Here is a 20,636-nt window from a genome sequence, read left to right as displayed (position 1 = left end):
AAAAATACTCACATTATATCACTTCATAATAAAAGTTGAACTTCTTTCATTTCCCTCCATTCGATTGCTTTTTGTCTTGCCATCTGAACGGATTTATACTCTGCAAGAAATAAAAAAAGAAAAAAAAATATATATGAATTATACGAGACAAAATTGAGAACATATTTGAAAATTTTCAAAATGTTAATCAATGACATGATATTCTTAATCATATGGTTTTGTTCATTCTTTTCATTTATATTATTAACCATTTACAGAGAAACCCTTTGTTTGTATTTTTCCATTTTCCTTCCAATTAGCTCTCCATAACTTCCTTGATTTGTCATAATAAACCCCTTTTCTAGCTTCAAAGGATGCAACAACACCATCAATCTCAAGATCATAATATCCTGTTCTTTTCTTTGGTTTTGCATTTATGGAATCATTTAACTTTTTTATTTTATAATTTTCCTTTTTCTTTGGAGACACCTTTTTGGTATTTGTGGTGGTAAATTTGATTTCATTTTCTTCACCTCGTACAAGTTTGGTGTTGGCATAAAAATTGGCACTAAGTTCTGGATTATCCTCAATTTTCTGATTATTGAAATTTTCTGATTTTATTTTAAATAATCCATCAGATTGCTCTGTTTTTTTTTTTAACTCTGTATTTTTTTTAAGAGATTGTTTTTTATCAGGTATTTTAAGTCCCCCAACAGTTATGTTATTTTCATGTTCAGAATTAAAAAAAGAAAAATTGATTTCATCTTTAAGATTGTTCTGATGCATATTAAAAATATGTGAAGGAATTTCGATAGCTTGAACTATATATGGTTGTTGTTTTGAGTTTTGTAACATGTCTAATGATTTAATAAATTTTTTAACATCCATAGATTTTTCAATGTTCTTCATATGATATGATTGTATATATTCATTCATACTCGGATTAATATTTGATGTTTTATAAAGGTTTGATTCATAATTTTTTATATAACTTTCTGAAAATATAAATTTTTTGTATTGTGGTTCATGCACTTTTCTTAGCTCATCAAGTTCATCAATAATTATTTTGAAGATATGAACATGCAAATATTTAACAGATTCAACATATAGTGATCTAAATATTAATTTATATATTTTTAACTCTTCAATACGTATTTCCATTATCTTTTTCCAATGAAAAAAAAAATTTGATTCATATTCTCCCCATAATGGTACATTTTTATGAATCTCTAATAAAAAATCGTAAAAATTAATTTGATTTTGCACAAACTCTTTCATATATGCATATTTCTTTCTCTTAATATCATTCGTACAATCTTTATTATAGTCATTAAAAAAGTGAAAAAACATATTTTTATCATCTTTGTGAAATTCCAATGCTTGTATATGGGTACTATTATTTTGCTCACTATGAATATTCTCTTCGTCGCCTTCCTTTTCATATTTTAGATTCATATTATTTTCTGCATAAGTTTCACACACATATTCAATTTGTTTATTTTGTGAATGAGTATAATTTTTATTAGTTGTGTTTGTATTATTTCTACTATCGCTATATATATTATTTATTTTATCGTCTACAATATAACTTTGATTGTTTTCCCAATATTTTCTCTTTATATTTTTATGTCGTTCTTTTTTTTCCAGATCTATGTGTAACTGTACTAGTATATCTTCTTCGCTTTCTATATCAGTATTAGGCCCATAATCTTTTTCGTAATCTTTTAATGTACTTTCATAAGAATATAAACAATTTAAATCATTATTAGTATTGTTTAGCGCATTTATATTATCACTACTATTTAAATTTTGTTTATTATCACTGGAAGAAATATAATTTTGTTCGATATTTTTATTTCCAATATATTCAGTACTACATAAAATAGTCAAACTCGCTTCATTCGACCGCGTATTTACTCCTTCTTTATTGTCTAAATTATATAAGTAGATATTCGTATTTTCATAGTTATTTTCTTGGTTATTGTAACTAAAATTATTTTCCATTTTTTCCTTTTTAATTTCCCCCTTAAAAATAGAAGTTTGACCATTTTTCTTACCATTTATTACATCATTTAGATTATTTTTAAGTATATAAGTTTTTGTGATATAATTAGGTTTGCTCAATTTTTTATTATTACATCTTATATCATCCTTATTCTGGAGACCCTTATCATTGTTTTCAGTGCTATAATTATTAAGCTCAATTTCTTTAAAATTTTGATTGTATAAATATGTTTTATAATTTTTGTGATAATTATCTGAATTATTTTCAATTAATAAATTATGACATTTACATACTATCTCATGATTACTTGCGCTATCGTTTTCAGCTATATTATTTTGTTCATTAATTTTATTTTTGTCTACATATAATTCGGAGGAATTATTACTTGTAAATTTATTATCATGACCCATAATTGCATAACAATATTTTCGAAATATATATTTAATTTCGTTACATTAATAAAACAACTTAAAATTATAGTTTTTCTTTTTTAAGAAAAAAAAGTATCTATATTATATAAAAACCATGTAAGTAAACTATTATTTCTTGTATAAGAAAAGGGGTTGCAAATTGCTAATGTATAATTGATTATTAGCGGCACAACTGTATAATAATTATCATGAATATGCGCATCTATATATGAACAGAAAATGTATATTCATACATATCTACATCTAAATCGAAGAAGACACACTTTAGAAGTTATATATTATGTAGATTTCCTCCAACTTAGATAAAAAACTATAATAGAGAAAAATACGAAAACTACACGAAAAGGCATACATACGTATTCTTATGCACAAAAACATGTATTGAAATTTAGTATTATAAAGCAGAGCAACATGATAAAATAATACAAATCTTGAAATAAAATAAATAAAAGATATAAAACAAAGAAATAATCAAATGAAATAAAAAGTAAATAAACGAACAAATGTTATCATATTACAATAAAACAATAAAATAAAGTATTAAATTAATCGAAAAGCTAAAGTTTAGATAATGGTTTTAAAGAAAAAACTTCATTATCTTAACACTTGTATGTATAGATACGTATATATTAAAGAGAATAAAAAATGAAATTATAACATTATTTGTAGTAGTATTTATGCGCACATATATATGCGTATATGTGCGTATACGTAATGAATCTGGGAAAAGTTAGTAAAAATAAATGAATAATATATGCAGTAAAAGCAAGCCAAAAGTAAATAAATAAAAATCATATACATAGGAACCTAAAAATAAAAAAAATAAAAAAAATCAAATAGACGAGAAAAAAAGACAAATTTTAATGTATAATATGATGCTACATAAAGTAAATATATAATATTGTTGAATTTTTTTTAAGAATTTAAATTAAACCGTGATTTATGCAAAAATGATATATAAAGTATCTCAATTTTATTAACGTATAATAATATGAAAAATCAACTTCAAAGACAACAAAATATGTTATGTGTATATATATACGTACATATATCACAATGCAAATATGTTACATTTGACAAACTATACAAAATAAGTAAATACAGCGTTTAAATGTAATATTACTCTAATATTTTAAAAATACACATTTCAATTTACTTTAAAAAAATACCCTTTTAAAATAATTCATTTTATTATATATTTATTTTACAATTCTATTGACTTTAAAAGTGTCTTGTTACTAGTGTTACAATTGATATTATCTCTATGGTTATCGATTTTTTTTTTACAAAAGAATTCATATTTTTACCTTTTTCAATTGCGTTAATCTTAAAATTTTTTAAATATTTTTTTCAATATTAATATGGAAGCATAAGAATTATTAAAAAAATTACTCGCAACAGTTAAAATATATTATATATATGCACATGTTTCTGTTTATTAGAAATCTGGGTACATGTATATTTTGTGAAGATAATTTAAGGTGAAATGTGAGGTATTTAAAAAAAATGTCCGGTATATTACCTTTATAATTAAATATTCTTCTAAAAATCAAGCTGCTATTATTTTTATATTTATTTTATTGATTTTTATTGATGACGCAGTACTTTATTTTTTATACAGTGCTAATAATAATATGATTATATGTGAACAAATAGGATAGCAATACAAAATATTGTATCCATGTGTATTGGAAATTTACGAGTTATTTTACTAGTACATAAAATGCATATGCATGTATGTAGAATAGTGTGGACAATGGCATAAGAAAATGTTATGCATGTGGCTGTTTTATAATTTATAAAATAAATAAAAAGGCTTTACAAATATTTTTTTGTAAAAACGTCATTAAATATTTTTAAACAAGCCCACATAGTTATGAACGTGCATAATATATATATATGCCCTTATTACACATTTTTTAAATATTTTCCCATCTTTTTATTCTTTTAATACGTTTTTGATTTTTATAAAAATGTTAAAATGAAAATATTATTTTTGAATCATTTATATTGGAAAATAAATTTAAAAAATATAATAATTTTAGCGTATTTTAGTATATTTATATCATGATGATGTATGTGTAAACGTGTGCATTTATTATATATTATGCATGTATATCACTATATAAGAAAAAAAATATATGTGGTATATTTATAGAATATCATATATCAGACATATGGAAAATATTATCATTTTCCCTATAACCAATGAAAGAAAATATATTTAATGCTTACTAATATTCATAAAGATATCATAAAACTAAATGATGTTTTTCTCTTTCGCTCCTTCAAGGGTAATGTTGATTTATGTTTTGTATTCTTTGGTGTAAAATAAAGAAAAAAAAACATAAAAAAACAAAAAGTGAAAAACGGAATAATGATAGTGAAAAAAAAAAATATGTTCTCTTTTTAATAGTTATTTTTCTAAAATGTTTTGTAATGCACCAATACCAAATATATGTACACACATTCTTACCATATTTTTAATAAGAATTTATCGAATTACAAATACCAATATTTAATTATTCTATTTTTTGTATTTTATGATATTACAATTATTTCTCAAATTTAGAATCTATAAAAAATTATTTGGTATAACAGTATACGCATATATAAAAAAAAATAAATGAATTCTCTAAATGTATATATAAAGGCGCACTTTCAGTAGTTAAATGAAATAATTAAAACATAAGAAAGCAAAGAACAGAAAAAAAGAAAGAATATATAGATGCAATGAAAAACACTGTATCTTCTTTAATGCATAGTCACTTAAAACAAATAACTCCCCTTAAAGTTATATGCATATTATATTATGTCATAGGAATATTTATTTTACTTATATCATTTTTTTCGAAAACAATAACTAATTGGTCTTTACATGGAAAAAATATGTTTATAAAGTTAGAACAAAATGAAGAAAAGCGCAGTTGTATGTTTCATAGATTAAAAAAATGGGTCGATAATATTATAATCTCAAAAAAATATTTCTTTCACTTTTATTTTCTTGGTTTGATAATAAACTCAGCTATATTACTACAAGTAATTTATATTCCTAAAAAAATATATTTCATACATACCATATACACATTAATTTATATTAATTAATACATACAATTTTTCATTTTTTCATTTTTTAATAAGGATATTAATGAGGCATCTCGGAATAATTACAATGGTAATTTATTTTGTTGAAAAAGCATATGCAATTATTAGTACTGAAATGTATTATGCACATTTTGATGGCATATAATAAGAAGCATATATACAATTTTAATAAACAAGTAATATCAGGTCTATTGCACATATATAGTTAATTGGAAATGAGTATCTATATAGTTACTCCAGTTATATACATATAATATTAATAATAATTTATGTATGTCTTGTGACTATCCATATATACTTTTTTCAGCATATGAGTATATATCTAAAACAAATATTATGTTTGAAATACATTTGTTAAGAAGATTATTAGAACAAATATTTGTGGTGAAAACTACTTCTAAATCTTTTATGCATATTTTATCATATTGTCTAGGAATAAGGTAATGTAAACTAAAAAGAAAAAAGGAAAATACTTTTAATTGCTAATACGCTTTCTTTGAATACAAAACCCGTATATATATAATTCATAATATATTTATATTTTTATAACACACGGTAGTTTCTACTTAGTCACCCCCTTTTCTTTGCACAGCAAAAATATACACAAAATTACAGTGCTAAAACTGCTCTCTATTACAATATTCATTTTTGGAAATTTAGTTCAAGTATACAATATTTTTATTATACATTTTTTTCATTTTTCATATTTTTCGATCAATGTGGTAAGTACATGTATATATTCATACACATTTAAATGAAACTATAAATCAAAATTTTCTATTATCATACTTTCCAGTACGATTCTCATGTTCGTTTGGCCAAATTACGATCAAAAGGTTATTAACAAAAATAATGAAGAAATAAATAAAAAGACGAAAATATTAAGCATAATAAATATGAATAAATTATATGGCAATTTGTAAAATTATTCTTTATTTATATTTTTCCCCATTTTATAGCCCTAAAAAATAATGAATTTCCATATAAAGTTCCATATGGTGGGCTTTTTGATTTTGTTAGTTGCCCTCATTATTTTAGTGAAATTTTGATATACTTTTCATTTTTCCTATCAAATCTAGATACGATATGGTAAGAAAATTCCTTGAAGATCTTTAAACTATTGGAATTTTTTCGGAATTGACAAAAAATAATCATAATAAAATGTGGGCACTCATGAATCCATAAGTGCATATATTCACATATTTATATTATATCATTATTATAATAATTATTTATTTTTTCTGATTCAATTCAGTCTTTTGAATTGTCTCATGGTTTTATTAGTTTTAATTAAAAATGGTAATATATATACATATACATACATTATTTATCCCCAATAACTAATTATAATTTATTGCACAATGAAAAATACACATATTTAGTCGAACATATTTATACATATTTTTTTTACTCCATTTTATTTTGTCTTTTATTTAGGAATACATACACATAGATGGTATCTGAAAACTATGCAAGACACATACCCCAAGTATGATTAAGCTAATGGATATATGTAGTTTTGTTTTTCAAAAAATAACCATTTATGCTTATAATTTTGTTCTTTATTTCAGACACAGAAGAATTATATTCCCCTTTCTCTTTTAAGTACATTTTCATTAAAAAAAATCAATGTAAAATATGATTATTATATTTTTTTATATATAATTCCTGTTATAAGAAAAACCGAAGTTGTGTAAGCTCACTAGCTTTGTATAAACAAAAAATAATAATAGAGAAAAAAATATATATCATTTAAACTTGTTATTAATTTTTTTGTTATTTTTTCAGCATTTATGAAATACTTCATATAAGTTTTTTATCGTCGCTTCTAGTGCTTTTCTTTCGAATAACGAATTTTCATTGTTTAGCTAAATAAAAATGTTTTTAGTTTTCACAAATACAAACAAGTATTAACATATATGTATGCGCATTCTTTGATAGCACTCTTTCAAATGCATGTATGATGAAAGAGAAAAACAACAAAAACAATGTATCAAAAAATACCACAAAAAACAACAAAAATGTTCATAATAAAGGTATAAATAACGAAAGATAATAAATAATTTCCTTAATGAATATAATTTATTCACATTCTGATATACACTGATTTATCAATGGATTTAGTTTAATGTTTGAAGTAAGTAAATTCTCAGGTATAATTATAGATTGACAACACATTTGGCACATATCAGTTACGCATTGATCTATGTCATCATCATGTTCACATGTTTTTTTTAATTCTTCATTGGAAGATTCAATACATGAATTTTTAAGGAAATTGAGTATTTCTGATGTTTCTAAAACAGTTTGGTCTAATTTTTCGCATGATTTTATGCATGTGTTTGTATCCTCTTCGTTCATTTCCACTTGTATATTATCACAACAACTTTTACAAAAATTATTTGTACAATTGTTGTCTTCTATATTATGTTTATTACAAAATGCTTCTCTGCTAGCAATATCTTTATGCGTAGCACAGTAATAAATATCATTTTGTTTATTTTCATTATCAATTTTATCTTGGTTTAAATGAAAGGAATGCTTTTCTATTTCAGTGTGTTTAGTATTGAAATTTTCTTCAGCTTCTTCTAGTTCACCTCTTTTATGATTATCCATATTATAATCTAGTGATTTATCATTTTCTAATACTTCTGAGTGTATTGTATCTTGCCTTATTTTTGAAAATATCGGTACCATGCTTTCAATGCCAACTGATGGGGTTGGACTGTATGGTTTAAAGTCAAATGGATGTATAAAGATATTGCTAAAAGAAACATTATTACAATTGTATGAAGCTAATCCAATTTGTTCTCCTTTAAATAAATCTAAACCTATTAAACTAAAAATTGGATATGTCGTCAATCCATTTCCCATATTAACGTTAACATTTGTTGAGCTAAATGATATAGTTATTATATTCCAGTTGTTTGCTTTATATCCAGAAACAATAGATTCTCCTAGTAAATGAAAATTTCCATTAATATTTTGTCTTAATCTGGTAAAATTGGGTCCAATATCTAATATAGTATAATTATTAGGGTCTAAAAATTTAATGATAGCTCCTACTGTTCCATTATTTTTACATTGTGGATATACAGAAAAATTAAATACGCCAGCAGAACATATTTTTTTTTGTAAAATTATATATGATGATGGGCTATCATTATTTTGGTACGAATATTCTTCCTTCTGTTTTTTTTTTCCATATGCATCTGATGTGCATAATATGACACGCTTTTCATTCCCTATATTATTTGCATAATTCCAGTTTGATAATTCTTTATTTTCATTTGCCTCATCAAATGATAAATAAGATTTATTAAATTTACCAACATAAAATTCTTCATATATATTGCAAATTAATGGTATATTATTTTTGTTTTTAACATAATTTTCTTTTGTCAAACATTCAACAGATTCAACAACTGATTTAGCAAATTCAACAGAATCAATGCCATATGTATAAAACCCTATAGTACCAGCAGAATTGAAATCATCATTTACTACAATATCAGGATTTGGTATATCATACAATGGCTTATTTGTTTTAATAATGCTTATTTTTATTTTTGAGTGCGCACATTCAATTCTTATACCAAACCACATATTCTCGTCAAAACCTGCATCATTTATGATAGCTAATTCGGTTGGCTCATTATTCTCAAATTTTAATAACCTTTTATATCCATTTATACTATTATTCAATTCTAGCATGTAATAATTATATTTATCATATGCCCTAAATATTATACCTACTGACCCAGTGCCCTTTACATGCACATATGTCGAAAAAACAAAATCATAAAATAATTTATATCTTAAAAAAGCATAAGTACCATAAAATAAACTATTCGAATCGCTTATATTATCATGAATGCGTGCATTTTGAGTTAGCACTTTTCCACTCATTCCTTCTTCTAATGGTTTATCTAGCAAGTTCCATTTTCCTCCACCAGTACTACTCAGATGTGCATCTAGCATGTTAACAATTTCAAATGTGTTATATATATCACTATCTACTACATTTTCTAACCCCCATGATTCAAATTCTATTTGTCTAAGTCTTTCATTTATTAATCCTTCTAATTTATATTTTATTTTATCCAATTCAGAAGTAATTCGTGAAGATAATAATTTTATTGTATGAGATATTTTTTGAACATCTTTTAATGTTTCATTAGATAATAGTTCTATATTTTTTTCAAAATTTTCAGTTGGCTTTAAATATCTTCTAGCATTAGAAACTATTGTAATTACTTGATTGTTTATTAAAGCTAGGAAAGTCGGATCGCTGCTTCCAACTTTTTTGTTGACAACAGTCACAAGATCATTTATTGCATCTGCAGTTGATGAGTCAATGTAAAAATTTTCTATAAGGGGATGGTTATTGTTTTCGATGGTAGCGGTTTTATCAATATTCCCTATAGAAATAGGCGTAGTTTGCAGAAAGGAAAACGATTCAAAGTTTGCAGTATTGTTAGGGCATTTTGGAGGTACCCTAAAAACCTTAAACGCTACTTCTTGACTATCATTTATATAACTATCTGATATAATACCATTTTGATATACACCTTCATATTCACCTAGAGCATTTAAAACTCTGAGATTAATTAAATAATGTTTATCATAAACTCCAGCATGTATAGATGACAAACAAATGGAACTATCTTCAGAATATATGTTTCCTTCACCTCCAATAACAGTTGCTTCAGTATTTCTTTTTAAACAATCATAGGGACATTTAAATAGATATTCATTCCCAACAAATTTTTCGATTTCAATAGCCTGCTTTAGAGTGGTATCACAATTTAAATTGATAAATGGTGGAGGGGGGTTAATTGAATTTATATTATCTGAACAAACAAATCCAGACATTTCAGAATTAAATGAATCAAAAAATATCACCCCAGTATTATTAATTCCAAATGTGTTACCTATCGGTGTTCCGAATTTTGATATAATATTATCAACATTCTCTTGAAAATCTAAAGAATAGAAATAATTCTCTACATCATTTTTAATAATAGCTAAAGGTACTGGGTTATTTATATTTATATTCATCAAATGGAATAAATTTTTTAATGTATATACTTGACTTTGATCATTTAAATGTATAGGATTTAATCCATATGATGCACAAATATTTTCGACATCTTTTATTTTGTTAATTATGTTAGTGTCTATAGATGGAATATAATACATACTTCCAATTTTCATATCGCAAAATACTCTTAACACATTTTGAGAGCATGTTGGTAATACATAATAAAAACCAGAAGGAGAACTAGGCAATATACCTTTTAAATGAAAACAACTATATGCTGGGTTGTCTGGTGTTTGCCCTAATTCGCTTGTAGATGTCGAATAATATAAATTAAATGTATTACTTTTTAATATATTTTCAGTTTTATTAATTACATCATATATGTTTTTAAGTATAACATTTTTTATATTTATAATATCAGTATGTCTTTTTTCTTTATTACTTTTACATTTTTTTAACTGAGGATTTAATTTTTGTATTTTTATTGCTTCAGTTTGAATTTTTTCTGCATATTTCTGTAATGTGGTGTCTATATTTTTTAATTCTTTCCCTTCCTCTATATTAACTTCAGAAACAAATTCAAAAAAGTATTTATCTCTTGCATCATCTGAATCCTTTACTTTATCACAGTCATCAACTATAGATTTTATCCTATTTGTATATATTGATACTTTTTTTATACCATAAAATAAGTTTTCTTCATCACCTTCAGAAAATTCAGGATTTGGACTCATTAATTTTATTCTAATATATTGAGCTTCTGTAATATGTAAATCATTTATTGTACTTCTTAAAAAATTTGCTAAATTGCTACTAATTTCTTTATAGTTTTCTCCATCATTACTTAAAAAAATCGAATACTTTGTAGCGGGATATTTCCAATAAATTATAGACTTTTCTAATTTATATTTACCTCCTAAATTAATGTCAAAATATACGGCATCAGGTACTGTTTCTATATCAAATGGTTCAGATAACCAAAATGTATCTAAATTACCATCTATTGCTTTTTCTGGTGAATATTTTTGATCTTTTCTTGATAAAGAAGACGTTGCTTGTTTATGTAATGCTATATCGATACTACCAGATTTTGAACCATCTTGAGTTAAACAAAAATTTCCATCTCTTAATATTTTTAATTGATTATTTGGTAACAATTGCCAACTACTACGCCCATCATTATGCTCTAAACTGCTATTACAATCTTCCATTATTAGTTCTCCCCCATTAGCGATCATATTATTTTTTAAACTCATACATAAATTATTTATCGGGTTATATATTTGGTTACTGGAATTTAATTTCCATAAATCTCTTCCATCTAAATAAGACATTGAATTTATACAACCACCTAAAACTACGTCATTTGTTTCATTTATTTGTAAACACAAATCTTGAGTTAAACTAGACATACCACCTTGTATTCTCAAAGTGGGGTCTCTAGAGCCGAGCACATTTACAAAGTTAATACCAAAATATTCATGCACAGGATGCCTCATATTTATTTTAATTGATTTCGCTCTAATCACATGGTTGAATATGATATTTTGAATGATATTTCCTGTGTTGAAAAGAAAGAATAAAATAAAAAACGATAATCCAAAAAAGTTGAGGAATAAACATATTCGCAAATGAAATGTGAGCATGTGCATATAGTGAGCGATATTTTTTCATATATATGTCTATATTTGCATTTAATGCCATTTTATTACGTATATCTGTAATTTTTACATATATATATTATATAAATGCATATACATATCAAAAAAAGAATATATACATATTTATATGTGTGTCTTACCGGCTCGAGATTCTATAGCTTGATATGGAACGACTTCTTCGTATGGATCATTCCCGTCATAGCTAGCCATAATAGAAACTTCTCCAGGGGAGTAAGCCCAGTGTATTATAACGCCATTTAGCGATCTAACATTTTTTAAATGCCCTATCCATGAAATTACATCATTAGGATTATGTTTCCCTTCGGAACACCAATAACCTGAGCCTCTTGTCAAAGCATTATCCGCTCCATATTGAGGTAATCCATTATCTCCGATGTTTGGAAATGTTGAATAGGCTTCACAACTATCAAATTTAAAAAATGTGTTGCTGATGTCGTTTTCTCCATTCACGTAAAGAAAGTGCAACATAAATATTGCAATTACATAATTAAAAAATAATTTTAACATAATTTTTTTTATTAATAAAAAATGGAATACATAAGTATAAAATAATATTTCTTCAGTGAAGAAATGACTGTAGCATAAGTGAGAGCTATAATAATTAATGTAATAATTAAATTACTTTATTGCATATACGCATAAAAAAATGAAAAAAATTATATATATATTTGTTTATTAGTTTAAGACAAATAGGTATTTTTATATACAAAAATATTTACATAACAATTGGAAAATTAATATCAATAATAATATAATTTAAATATTATAAAAGTATACACATACTCTACTAAATTGTACACATTGAAACAACAACAAACGTTGTAAATAATACATCCATAAAATTGTAACAAAAATAATATTAATATAATAATAATAAATTAAATTAAATAAATATATAAAGAACGATTAAAATTCCATTTGCATAAAAAATAAAAACATAAAAATTAAGAATATATGTATATACATATGTATCTTCAATTTATTGTTACACACTATTTTTAAACTGTCTAATTATAAAACATGGATTTTTATATATTATAAAGTATATTTTTCATTGTCATAAAATTTAATATTTTTATTATTGAGATTATTCTTTTATTTTATTTCCTTTGCTATTTTTTATTATATTTTTATATATACATTTGTAGATGACTAGCCAGAAAAAAAAAATTATCTTAATTTCATGTGTGTGTGTGCAAGTGTATTATACTCAAATGTAGATATACAAATACACGAATATATGTGTATAAATATTGTTAAATGCTAATTGTTTAACCTTGTATATTTATTACAATAATTTTACATATTAAAGACAAAAAAAACATAGCTATCTTATTAGAGTTGTATATTTATAAAAAAATATTATTAAAAAAGGAAAATCAAATTAATTTAATACAATTTTATAATTATTCTCAATTTTTTATCGTATTTTTATATTGAATTAAACATGTCTTTAAATGTCTACATTCGTAATTTTCAAAAAAATATAGAATGCATGAGTTGCATATAAGGTCTATATATTCAGTATAATATATAAGATATTATAGCAATTATTTTGATAGTGTGGCGTATTTAAAATATATATACCAAATGGGTATTATGATTAAAAATACCTCGAAGTTTAAATACCCTAATTGGAATAAATTCAATATGCCTATATAGAATGATCTAACATTAAATAAAAATCCCTTTATTAATTAAATGCTAAATTAATTCATTAAAACTAGTGTCTATCCATTATTTTCTTAACATATGTATTTATTTAATTCATTTTTAATTACAAAATATTAAAAAATTAATTAATAACACATTTTGAATATGTGGTTATATATTGATAATCCCCGTATTTATATTAAAAATATACTTGCATTATATAAAAAGATTAATAAAGTAATAGAGAGATAAAATGCATACCAAAGTTTGGAATTATCATTTTTTCGTAGAGATATTAACAATAAGCTATGTTATGCGAAAACTTTTGAATAATAAATAATTATAAATAATATGTAGAGTGCGAAAAGCTAGAAGCCTTATAACTAAATGTATTTTTTAAGGGGCAATACTTGGATAACTATAAATTAACACAATTTTTAACAAGCTAATATCCAGCATTCATTTTATTGTATAGAGTAAATTTTATCTTTCATTGTAATATTTATTGATCATGTATTTGATTCCTTAACAAAGTATTTTAATCCTTAAGGTGAACATTTTGTTAATAGACAATAAATTTAGTGGCATTTTTATAATTATATATATGCATGTCATCTAAAGTTAAAAAATAAATATTTTTGTCAAAATATTTTTAATAATAAAAAATATTTACATATATTTTCTACAATTATAAAATGCATTATAAACATGTATGCATATTAATCATTAATAAATACGAAATACACAATCCACATTCTTTAAAAATATGATATATTTCATATTCATATATAAATTAAAAATTTTTAATGATAACAATATATGTTCATGGATATTTTTTTATATGTTATATTAGCTATTTTTTATAAACATTTATATAGTCAAAATTTATATTATCGATTATTTATAAAATAAATAAATATAAATATTCAATTTATTTAATGATACATTAAAATACCTATAAAAACATTTATAGTTATGTTTTGTTTAATTTTTTCACTTTATTAAGTTAAATATAGATGTTTGATATAACAGTATATATTTTCCCATTTTCGTTTTAAAGATAAAAGTGTAATCAAGAAATTGGCAAAAAAATGGATCATACACTAAATATATGTTTTAATTATAAATTTTATTTAATAAAAAAAACAAAAAATGTTATGTTAAATAAATAAATATATTGTGTATGAAATTCTCATATTTTATTCGTCTCTACATTTTATGGAAACTTAATCAACAATTTGATACTATTGCCAAAATAGTATAAAAATAATAAAACATACAATATGATGATTATACATAATGCTACCTTATTTGTTTAATATAATAGAATGCTTAATTCGCCCCTTTTTTATATTTTTTCACTTTTTTATTTTTATACATTTGATATTTTCTTTTTATATTTTTATGTATTATTTTATCATTTGTATTTAGCGCTATGCATACATATGTACAGATATATATACATATTAAATAAATATATATATATATAATTGCAAATTTATATGCATATATTTACGTATATACAATGCATAGGTATACGCATGCACTCATGTTGTATATATCTTTAATAGCATATGTGTATAAGTCTATACACGTGGTTACACACAATTAAAGTTTTTTATTCTTTTTAATTTTTTAATATATATATATATATATATATATATATTCCTGTTCTTTTTTTATTTTCACATTCTTATTATTTTCTCCTTATTACATATAATCCCATATTTCGTAAAAAATATGAAATAATGGCGTCATCGCAAATACGACAATTTGCCACACTAATAGACCAGTTGCCCTGTGAATCCGATGATTTTAATTTAATGGGAAATTTAGAAGATTACAACAGATGCTTCGAAGCGCCTGGAAATAATAATAATAATATAAAAAATCATGGTTCTTTTCCACAATTTAATTCAAAAATAGGTGATTATATAAATATCATAACATCTAACAGTGAAATTAATTTAAAATGTAAAAAAGGAAATAATAAAAAAAATTATAATTGTTGTATTAAAAAAATTGCAAATTTGGAAAATCCAAATAATTCAAAAAATAAATTCAATGATGGAAAAAAATTAAACCATTCCAATTTGAAAACTTCGATAAAAAGTGCGTCTGATTCATATAACCATAATTATCAAAATAAACAAATTAATAAAAAAAAATCAAATGATGAAAATTATACTATAAATAAAAATAACAAAAATGGAAACAATAAAAGTTCCAATAATAAGAATAATACTAACAGCAGTAATCATGCTGATGAAAATAGCATCAACCCATTACTTTATCACACTACATTGCTTAAAAATGAAACCAATAGTTGCTCAAAAAAAAATATAAATAGTTGTATGAAAGAAATCAGATGTAAAAATAGTATAAGTAAAAAGGATTTTCAAAATAAAAATACTGTTTGTAAAATTAATGATGTAATATTAAATGAAAGACATGATAATGATTCATCAAATAAATTTTCTCATGCAAATGTCACAATCGGACATAATGATGGTCACAATAATGAAAGTATTGAATGTATAATGGTAAATGCTCCTGAAAATAAAAACAATATTAATTATAATGAAAGTGACAATTATGGGCATTTTGAGAAATACGAAAAATGTAATGAGTATGCAAACGATGGTAATGGAGAAAATTACAATAATTTGGGTAGCTGTGGTAAATTTGATAATGAGGATGTTTCTATGTACAACTTTAGTAGCACTATAAATGATAATTCATATGAAAATACTGAAAAAAATATTGTTTATAGATATAACATAAATTCAAATGTTGCGAATTGCAAAAACAATAAAAATAATCAAAATAAAAAAAATTTAAGCAATTTTAAAACGTGCCTTTATACAAATAAGAATGGCCACGATAATGTGAATATGCCTTTTCACAAGAACCATCACAATTTTTTCATTTCAGGTAAAAAACGTGGAAAAAATGCATTAATGCCTTTGAATGCCAATTATGTATATATATATATATATATTATGCATAACTGTTTAGTAGAGTTTCATTGAACCTGTATCGTATTTTTCATTTGTTTTGTTGTTTTATTTCACTTCATAAATGTCGTGTATCAAGAGATTTTTAAACAATTGCTTGTCTAATTATATATACATAATAATCCATAAAAAATAATATTAGATACATATCTACTCCCCTTTTTAATGGTAAAAAATAAATTTACAGCGGAAGAATCAAACAAAAACAATCAACGTAGTGATTTACAAATGGATAGTACATTTTTTAATAATGAAGAAAATAGTAACGAAATAAACAAAAGTAATATTAGCATAAACCATAAAAATCACGATGATTTGGGTGACAATTCCAATTCAAAAGAAGCGTCTAATGCAAACTCTATTGTGATATACTATAAAGATTTTTGCGATATACTAAAAAAAAACGACGAAATGAATAAAAAGATATTATTATCAAAAAAAGCTAAGATAATTAAAATTGAGCCTAATAAGTCCTTAATTATATTCCCAATAAATATGCATGAATATGGAGATAAATACATTGCAGTAAATCAAAATGATTTATTAGATTATATAGTATCATCAATTGAAATAGATAAAGATGATAATAATATATCCTCATTAAAAATAAGAAATTATCAAAAAGAAAAAGAACTACAAAATATAAAAGCGGCTTATAGTATGCAAACAACAAATATACATTATTTAATAAATCGAGTCATATTTAAAGAATGTGAATATGAAAATTTAAAAAATATAAATTTAACTTTAGAACAAGAAATAAGTAAACTAATTCAAGAAGTAAATTATTTATTAATGTTAAATAAAGATGGATTATATATGCAAAAACTTTTTATTGATTATAAATGTAAGTGTGTTTTAAAATTACAACAATTACAGCCTTTGTTAGGTGATTATTATTTAGACATATTTAATTGTATAACTTCATGCAGGACATTAGGGCAACTAAGTGTATGGATACCATCCTTTGAGATGAAAAATAATAGCTCGTTAGAAAATATTGCAAATAGTTTAGTAAATATTTTATTAAATGGTTTAGCTGCCCCAATAAATTCATCTCCCCATTATTTTTATAATACCAAAAACAGAAATGATAGTAATAATAATAGTAAAGAAACAAACGGAAAAAAACAATTTTTGAATAAATCAATTTCCCTTAATTCTGAAGAAGATATATTTCTTAATAATATGAAAAAGGCAAACACTAGTGATAATTATTTAGTTAACAATTTGAATAATCTTAATATTATAAGGGGAAATAGCTCACAATTATGTAATTGTTATTCCTTATCCTTGAATAGTGAATCTTCTTTTTTGGGAACAGAAGAATTATATTTTAATTCTTCAAAATTTCCATCTATGCATTCGGTTATATTAAAACATCCAAATGAAAAACGAGACCCTACAAATAATGGAGTCGATTTAGAATATATATCCCAGCAAAGGATGATAGATCATCAAGGACTGAACAAATTAAATAGATCTCATACAACCCCTGAACAAATTTACATAAACAATGAATTTTATACTAATAGTGATATTGGAAGTAATAATAGTCACTGTATATATAATAATACTAACATTAAAAACGGGAATAATGCACTAGATAAATTTTTAATATCTAAAGATGATAAAAAAAATTTTAAAAGAAAGCAACTTACACCCAAAAATGAAAAGAAAGAAAACAAAAAATTAAGATATAAAGGTAAATCTGTGCTAAATAATATTTTTCAAAATAATAGTGAAATTGAAATGATGAAAAATCCTATAGTTCAAAATACGGTTACCGAGCACAAAGAATTGGACAAAAAGGATGAGTTTGTAAGTGAAAAATAGTATCTTTAGACAGAAAAATAAAGATAAATTAATGATAAAATAATGATTAAATGACATTTAAAACAAGATTTGAAACTAATCAGCATACAATATATTAGAAAAATGGAAATATGATTAACATTTTTATTTGCTTTTTCATATACATATATTGATAAAATGATTTTACAAAAACTGTTGTTTTAGTTATTTTGATAATATTAATGTGTGCATTTGATGGAGTATTCAAATGTAGCTTGTTACCTATGCACTATATATGTGTGCATTTTCTCTCTCTTTTTTTCTTTTTATACACATATGTATAAGATGGGTATCAAATATTCTATATAAAAATTACAAATAAAAAGAACCTTTTTAACTTTATGATAAAGGGCAAAAAAAAAATATTCCATGAATCGAAGAAAAATTATAAAAATTTCATATGTTAGTGTATGACAGAAGAAGATATGATAAATTCAATTTCAACAATTATTTTGAAAAGTGAGGCAGCATATATATATCATTGAGAATAAATCTTATTGTGGTCAGTCAAAATTATTTCTCTCAGGTGTTAATAGCAATTGAAGGAAATGTTTTTAATTAAAGTGAATATGCAAAGGAGATATAAATGCGATTATAATTTTCATATCAGTATTTTGCATTGTTTGGTTTATTGAAAAATTCTACATGCCTAATAAATCCTGTTTTAATGCCATGGCATTTGTGTATAAATATTTTCTATATGCTGATTAATTTTTATTCATAATTCCGTTTTTAATATATATGATAACGATTTTCGCTGATTTTGCACATATATATAATGTGTATATTTTTTTTTCCTTCCCTCAATATAATAAAGTTATTCTTATTGTGGGCATATTGGCTATGATTTTTATACTATTTTGGGGGGAGATGATAACCAATATGAACATTGTGCGATAAATATTAATAAAGAAACAAATATCCAATTCTTATTTCGCATATTTCTTTGTGGATTTCCATTTTTGAAACATATAAAAATGAAATTAAAACTTCAAGTCGCCAACAAATATATATATATATTTATAATAGTTTATATTTTTTTGCTTATTTATATACGTATGTACATATTTTGTTTCGATCTATTATTTGAACATTACAAATACTTAAAAAAAGTTGTTACAATGTTTTCTAGAAAAAATGTTACCAATTCTAATTTATATAAATATTTATATGCGTGTTATGCTCCCAATAAAATACATATTATCATTGTTAGATTTTTCATTTGCATTATATATATTTTGAAACACATAATAAGCATATTTTTTTTTGGTTATAATTTCCGATTTCAAGGAAATTTTAATTTTTGTTAATCACCAAAAAGAGGAATTTTTTATTTTTTTTGTTTTTTCGTTTTTTTCTAATATTTTAACTTCAATTAAGTGTACAACTATATCCAGATTTATATTCAACCATTTATTGTTAGGAATTAATATATATAATATTGTGTGTGCTTTTTTTTACCCATAAAATATATCCTTTTAATTAATAAAAATATAACTTTGAAGAGGTGATGAGTATTTTATTATGCAACAGAGAACCAATTTTTTATTTCAAGAGTTATATTTGTAATATATATAGCACCAAGAAAATATGATATTTTAAAGAGGACAATTAGCATATATGTAAAGAAATAATAACAATAATAGTAATAGCAATCTTAGTTATTCATTAGTGAAGAAACACCGCAATTGACTATAAGTTGGATATTAAAAAGTACAAAAATGTGTGTGTAAAAAATTATATATGTATATATATATACATATATGCACGATTTAGGATGACCTACCTAAAATCGGTCTAATTCAGCACAAAAGTAAAGACTTACATTGAGGCAGATCTCAATCTTGGGTGTTTTGTCTTTTTCAA

General features: G+C 23.4%; 4 protein-coding genes across 4 annotated transcripts; 2 read left to right on the top strand and 2 right to left on the bottom strand.

The window, feature by feature from the left end:
• Nucleotides 1–23: 23 nt before the first annotated feature.
• On the bottom strand, nucleotides 24–2,394 carry PBANKA_1319700 (AP2 domain transcription factor, putative; the record flags this gene model as incomplete). The annotated part of the gene is made up of 2 exons (XM_034566787.1): nucleotides 24–100; nucleotides 249–2,394. 2 exons carry the CDS (start codon nucleotides 2,392–2,394, stop codon nucleotides 24–26), a joined length of 2,223 nt encoding a protein of 740 aa, XP_034423349.1.
• A 2,754-nt stretch (nucleotides 2,395–5,148) lies between these two features.
• On the top strand, nucleotides 5,149–7,125 carry PBANKA_1319600 (polyprenol reductase, putative; the record flags this gene model as incomplete). Its single annotated transcript, XM_034566786.1, has 9 exons — nucleotides 5,149–5,454; nucleotides 5,557–5,590; nucleotides 5,828–5,960; nucleotides 6,080–6,185; nucleotides 6,317–6,356; nucleotides 6,480–6,609; nucleotides 6,776–6,819; nucleotides 6,958–7,009; nucleotides 7,092–7,125. 9 exons carry the CDS (start codon nucleotides 5,149–5,151, stop codon nucleotides 7,123–7,125), a joined length of 879 nt encoding a protein of 292 aa, XP_034423348.1.
• Nucleotides 7,126–7,602: 477 nt separating this feature from the next.
• PBANKA_1319500 (LCCL domain-containing protein) lies at nucleotides 7,603–12,753 on the bottom strand (the record flags this gene model as incomplete). The annotated part of the gene is made up of 2 exons (XM_034566784.1): nucleotides 7,603–12,125; nucleotides 12,366–12,753. 2 exons carry the CDS (start codon nucleotides 12,751–12,753, stop codon nucleotides 7,603–7,605), a joined length of 4,911 nt encoding a protein of 1,636 aa, XP_034423347.1.
• Nucleotides 12,754–15,647: 2,894 nt separating this feature from the next.
• Nucleotides 15,648–18,752, top strand: PBANKA_1319400 (conserved Plasmodium protein, unknown function; the record flags this gene model as incomplete). Its single annotated transcript, XM_034566783.1, has 2 exons — nucleotides 15,648–16,833; nucleotides 17,104–18,752. 2 exons carry the CDS (start codon nucleotides 15,648–15,650, stop codon nucleotides 18,750–18,752), a joined length of 2,835 nt encoding a protein of 944 aa, XP_034423346.1.
• Between the last annotated feature and the right edge of the window lie 1,884 nt (nucleotides 18,753–20,636).

Source organism: Plasmodium berghei (assembly GCF_900002375.2).
Source record: "Plasmodium berghei ANKA genome assembly, chromosome: 13".
NCBI classification, from domain to species: domain Eukaryota; phylum Apicomplexa; class Aconoidasida; order Haemosporida; family Plasmodiidae; genus Plasmodium; species Plasmodium berghei.
Note: the sequence above shows the minus strand (reverse complement) of the source record. Positions and strands in the feature narration are given on the sequence as shown.